Source organism: Orbicella franksi, chromosome 2 (assembly GCF_964199315.1).
Source record: "Orbicella franksi chromosome 2, jaOrbFran1.1, whole genome shotgun sequence".
NCBI classification, from domain to species: Eukaryota; Metazoa; Cnidaria; class Anthozoa; order Scleractinia; family Merulinidae; genus Orbicella; species Orbicella franksi.
This window is the reverse complement of record NC_138146.1, coordinates 10,258,512-10,264,511: the sequence shown is the minus strand read 5'-3', so window position 1 is coordinate 10,264,511 and position 6,000 is coordinate 10,258,512. Positions and strand designations below refer to the sequence as shown.

The 6,000-nt window shown below is 38.1% G+C and overlaps 2 protein-coding genes and 1 pseudogene across 4 annotated transcripts in view; 1 reads left to right on the top strand and 2 right to left on the bottom strand.

Moving 5' to 3' along the window:
- Positions 1-479, top strand: part of LOC145480049 (uncharacterized) — a 6,482-nt pseudogene extending 6,003 nt beyond the window's left edge.
- LOC145479973 (clathrin interactor 1-like) overlaps positions 1-6,000 on the bottom strand; it is a 111,207-nt gene that overhangs the window by 70,031 nt on the left and 35,176 nt on the right. For all 3 annotated transcript variants that reach the window (XM_081458462.1, XM_081458461.1, XM_081458460.1), the window contains exon 5: positions 3,699-3,831. In XM_081458462.1, coding sequence (XP_081314588.1) covers positions 3,699-3,831 — 133 coding nt within the window. The remainder of the gene's footprint in view (positions 1-3,698; positions 3,832-6,000) is intronic.
- LOC145480014 (uncharacterized) lies at positions 1,566-3,692 on the bottom strand. Its single transcript, XM_081458510.1, has 2 exons — positions 2,777-3,692; positions 1,566-2,507 (listed from the first exon to the last, which is right to left on the bottom strand). The coding sequence occupies exons 1-2, from the start codon at positions 2,885-2,887 to the stop codon at positions 1,740-1,742; spliced, it is 879 nt and encodes a 292-aa protein (XP_081314636.1). The 5' UTR covers positions 2,888-3,692; the 3' UTR covers positions 1,566-1,739.

Here is a 6,000-nt window from a genome sequence, read left to right as displayed (position 1 = left end):
TCAGCCTGGTTCTGAAATTTGGATTCCCACGTTTATCTAAGGTCTATTACACAAGGTTCGAATATATCCTCGGCAAATTACTGCAGAAAAAGCCGTAAGCGCATCAGCCATCCGCACAATCACGAAGTTATTAACGGTCCACAAGCTTTGAGTCGAGCACTTCTTTGCACACAGAGAGCATCTTTTTATGATACTAATAAGTGAGAGTTCTTGTGGTAGACAAAATGTATCTTTGAAAATTGTGATCCGCAGCAGGGTTTGCTTTATCGCCACATACATATCAGTGTAAACAAAGTGGGAATTTCGCTTCTCTTTTACACGTATCTCCCAATTGCAATATTTCACGGTCGATGGATTACTTTGAGTTCTTTAGCACATACTTATGTCTATGATCTTCATTTAATAGTATCCAAATTCAAAGCAATTCGTTAAAACGTCACTAGTTTACACTGTTTTCGAAGGTTTATTAAACAGAATTTGAACTAATTTGCACATATGACCTTTCGCCGCCGACATTGTCACGCTTTCTCTCGTTTCCTGAAAACATACCTGTAGGGTCATGGCAGCTTAGTTTACCTTTATAGTTTAAATTCGCTCCCTGATATAAAAGAAGAGGGTTTCTTAAATTGTTGCTGTTTTGATAACTTGTAGGATGTAGCAGATACAACTGGACTAAAGGTCACTGTAGCACAATCTCGTCTGCAGTGAAACTCACAAAGCGTCCGGTTTCCTCGAAGCAAAGCGACTCGAAACTCGAAGCGTTGTTGCTGCGATTCGTGCAGTAGCAGTCCGGATAATATTTTCAAAAGCCGCTTTCTCTTGTTTTCATGTCTTTTCTACTTTATGAGTGTAGATATTGTTTAATTGAGTGGTGGCCATTTCACCAAGAGTCCCGATCATTTTGCGATCTAAGAACTCCCACTCGTTTGCTTGTATACATAAAATAGCCTGCAAATATCCAATTAAATAGACTGAAAAGCCCCAGGATCGACTCTCCACCTCTTCATGTCTAAGGCTACTGTTATTATCTGCTTTACAGCTCTGAGATGTCCTCAAGATGTTTTTGGGGGGCTTCGAACAGTATTCTCCCATAATCATTCTAAATTTTCAGCGCGGCATGAGAGTAATACAACCAGTGACATCACTAGGCTGTTTTGGCTGCGCCAAGATGGCCGCCAATTTTGGGCTTAACCAGCCAACTTCGAACGGCTGAAAAAGCAGTTTTCGCTTACCGTATGCGAAAAAAAAGTCTGCAGTGTTTCCAGGTAAGGTTGAAACTTTATTACTAAGCAAAAATCTCACATACGAAAATTTCGTTTCAGTGGCACTTTAACTGAGAGGTTCTGCCAAGATCCTTTAGAAGAATACTTTGGAAACCAAAGAAAGCTTGGAAGAAGAAATGACAACCCTGACATGAAGATGTTTGGCTACAACAACAACACCATCAGAGTACAACGTACCGTCTCTTGTCAGTCTGGGAACACGCGTGGGAGGAAAGACAGACACAGATCATGGGTCAATGTTTCAAATGACTCAGAGCCAAAGAGAAAGAAACGATGATTAACTTATACATAAGTCAAATTTATTTTATTTTACAGACAGTGCGGGGAGGAGGGGGGCTTTTAGTCCCCACCCCTACTTTTTCACAAGGATGATGTTTCATTGTTTAATAGATAGACATGTATTTTTTCTATGTAAATATTTCAACTTGCACATATGAGTGTAAATAATTTCTAATTTTAATCAGTTATTGTTTTGGCATCCCTGAAATAATGTTCAGTTCTCTCAAAAATTGATTGAGCATTTTTTGAAATTGCCCACAAACCACCACGATTTAAAGATGAAGTTAACTTCTGGTTTTCAATGTCATTCTGGTCTTCTAATTTGCCAGCCTTAAGGATGGAGATCGCCTGCTCACTTTCTGATGATTTACCAGCATGCTTTGTATGAAGTTTATGAAGCACATAACCTCCAATATACTGTAGTCCAGCTTTTTCCTCATCTGAAAGTTTAGTTAATGGGGCACAAGTATACATGCTTTCAATTTTCTCCTTGCTGTGTGCCAACATACAATCAGGAACCTTGGTAGACAGTAGTGTAGCAGCGTTCCTTGAATATCCCTCAAAATGCTTAACTGTATTCAGAGCTATGGTCGAGTAGAAGGAAGAATAGAATCTTTCAGCATTTCCAGACATTATCAAGCGTTTATATAGGTCTTCAATATCACAGAATCCAGCTGTTACGTCTTGCAGACCATTGTTGTAGGTGTAGGATCTTAGTTCGTCTCTGATTGATTTTGGATAGATTTTGTTGTCAGCAATTTTGTGTTTAGCTTTTTCAACAATTCTTGAGTAAGCTACAAAAGTTAAATAGCTCTCTTGTCCTCCTTCTTTTTGCTTCTCAACATCTCTCGTATCTTTGTGTTTGACTGTCTTGTGTCGTTTCAGTCCGCTCTTGCTTTTGCATTTCTTGTAGCACAGTTCGCACACAATGTTTTCGAGTTGAACCTGTTGTAAACAAAAGTAACTTTCAGTTGAGAAATCAGTCATAAAACGATACTACAAAGTCTAGTTCTAAGCATAGTTAATGGAAATAAAATAAGAAACCACTTAATAATTACATCGTCAGTACAAGGATTTAGTTATAACACAAGTCGCTACAAAAAAGCAGCACCGATGATACCCGATGATACTCGATCGAGCTGAAAGAAGATGAATGTCAAAGCACAGTGCTTTTCGCTAACTTCTGGGTGGCTAAGAAAGAATATAATACTTACTTCATCTGCAGCTTCTCTAAACTGTTCATCAAGCTCTTCTTCGTCTTCCAAAATACCTAAAATAGCGTCAAAATCGTCTCCAATGATAAACAAATCGTTCGTGTCCGCCATATTGTTTGGGAATGAACGTTTGGCGTGTGCACGGTCAATGTCACGTGATGGTGCAATTCAACCTCAAACGCGAAACAAAAGGCCGGCCCTTTGAAGTTTGCCGGGTTTCACAACCAGTCCCCTCCACTAACTATGGTTGGAATGATCTTACCTGACACAAAGCATTGTGATGCCCTTTTGTTTACTTGTGGAAATTAATTTTTTTCTCTAACATGTACGCAAAGCGTTAGATCTTTCAATTAAACGTTTTACCAAACCGTTTAATAGCTCGATCTGTAAAGCCGTTTATGTCGTTTAGCCTATCCGTTAGAAACATTGCTATTAGTGGTTTGGAAAATCAGGACCAGCCATTAGAACGCTTTGGTGAATAGTTAGAAATTTTCGCTAAGACATTCAATGCGTTAACAATACTGTTTAAACGCTTTGAAAAGTCGTTAGGAACCCATTTGTTAGGCATTAATTTTTACCTGTTTAAAGGTTAAGCGTTTGTGTACGGTTTCCCATGGAAGGTCACTCATTGTATTTGATGAGTGCCACACTGTGTAACATCTTCGGGATAAATTTTCAGCAGATATGCAAGATGTCTTGCTAAGATTCCCCAAGCAAATAGCAAAAGAACAAGGTCATATCCTAAAAAATTGGAAGGACTGCTTGATTTCTGCTTTCTTCCCATTTTAGCAACTTTTTGCTCGCAAACCTCAACCCCCACCCCCACATGCTTCACGCTCGCTTCACTCACTTTTGCTTTTGCACGAGTAAATAGAGAGGCTGTGAACAGTCTATGTTAAAAACAAACAACATTAAAAGTTACCTTTCCCTATCTTTGTACTCTCCATAAGACCCTGCTCGTTCACGCCATTCTCTGATTTTACTTTTCCGTGTTGTTTTTCCATTAAACTCATCAAACTGGTCTGTGCCTCTAGGTTCAGATTCATAACGGTCACCTAGAGGGTGAGGTTAAAATGCATTAACAACAAGATAATACGATCCTCACAGTTACAGTTGCGTCATTACTGGATGCCAATATGTTCAGGTAGTCTCTCTGTAAGATAAAACCCACCTCAAAATTCTCTATGTTTTATGACATACAAACTGCTGACTTTCAATGAGCCAAGAGTATGTCACTGAATTTCAAATGATTCTCAGGTACAGGTACAGAAAACTTTAAGTACTGGTCGGGCTAAGAAGTAGGCAAAATGAGGACTGGATCAGGCATGGAGCAAGAATAGATGCCCTTTTGTGAGCTCCAGCTTAATTTGCACATGTCTTTATGGGAGTTTCTGAAGTTTTTCATTGCAGGTACATTCGAAAACTTAAAAGAATCAAAGTGCTCTATGAGCAAACCCGTCTATTTCCCAGTGGATGATGACTGACATGTTCTCGATTCAATTGAGACACTTCCTTCTAAACTTCTTGTTGCCTTGCCCAACATATTTTTCTTCTTGCCTGAAGACAAAAGCATGGTCTGCTTCACGCAACTCAGCGCCATCAGATTGAGTTCGAATAGGTTGCGAATAAGATCAAAACGACTCTGCCCGCAGGGTAGCTGGGAAAGATCTACAGAGAAATTGAGTTTTTTTATCATGAATTACAAACACACATGTAAACCAACGGATGAAATTTGAGGTCAATTATGCAAAACAGCAAGGTGACATTATGTCAAACATAGGCACGCAAGGCATGCAAGAGTTATTTTTTTGTGTGAAGTATCAGAGATAGGAGCATTCATGTAGCTGTTTACAGTAATGATTTGGTTAATTTGACAAGTTTTTTTGGTTCCGATGTACAGCAAGAAAAAAACTGGGAATTTATGATGTACATGCAATGCTACATCGGTCATGGTAAGATAGCTAAATACTGAGCCATAAAATGTTTGACTGAATAAACTACAGTAATCTGGCACGTCTCCAGATTAATCTAGATACCATCTTATTTTCTAACAGGCAATTTGATTCGTTCTTTGATACAACCCGCACTGTGATTGGCGTGACACACACACATGCATAACTCCCTCACTCACCGATCACATAGCCCTTCCAACCCCCAAGAGGAATTTTTGCTCAAAAATACTCAAGTTAATTAAGAGACTTTTTAGCATTTTATACGAGTAATAAGTTTACCCTTTTTACAAAACAAAACACAACTTCACCGAAAATAGAAAGAAAGAGGGAAAAAACCTCTACTGGCATGTTGAAAGTCTGATTTAATTAAATTGCACTTTAACTTGGTACCACGCAGTCTTCTTGAACAGTTTTCATACTTTTTACCTTTAAAAATATCGGACCGAAATGAATGTCATCAAATAAAACTATTAAGCTGCTACTGCAGAGACATAAAAACCGTCCAGAAATGAAAGCTTCTTTTTTGTTTAATATCCTGGAAACAATAGCTGACAACTTGTCAGCTCTAATTGAATTTACTCCCTTGTGAAAAACAAGAGTGTCAAATTACCCTTTGTAACTAAAAAATAAAAATATCTTGTTATATTTGCATGCAGGAAGAAGAAAACAATCGTTACCCCGACTTACTATTGTAAACATTAGAACTGTTTCAAATCTAAATAGTCTCGTCTCCTCTAAAACAGGTCCTAAGAACTAGAAGCGACGATTCATGACCTCTAATTGAATTTACTCATTGTGAAAAACAAAAGTATCAAGTTACCTTTGTAACTAAAAATGAAAATATCCTGTCCATTTGCATACTACTAACTCATGAACTGTTTCGAATCTCAAGGCTCATCTCGTTCATAACTAAAATCCTCAGCCTAATCCACAGAAAATGTCGAAATAAACCCAATATATGAATACTTCCTCCTCTTTTATAGAAGAATAAATATGGCTGTTCTGAACTCTATCAGGATCAAATCTTCTCACATACCATTTACCTTTACAACAAGAAATTTGATTGGCTGTTTATAGTAGATCCAATCTGACTGGTGTGACATACATACATCTCTCACTCACTCACTCACTCACTCACTCACTCATCCATTGACCCGTCCATAACATACCCAACGAGCTGACTAAGAGGTATTTTTTTTACAAAAAAATAACTCAAAATAGAAAGAAAGAAAAAAACCTCTCTGACACGTTGAAAGTCTGATTTAATTAAAT

Bases quoted from the DNA above. Each gene is read 5' to 3' on its own strand.
- LOC145480014 (XM_081458510.1), bottom strand. From the start codon at position 2,887: ATGGCGGACACGAACGATTTGTTTATCATTGGAGACGATTTTGACGCT. The intron at 2,508-2,776 runs GTAAGTATTATA...TGTTTACAACAG, and splicing joins TTAGAGAAGCTGCAGATGAA to GTTCAACTCGAAAACATTGT.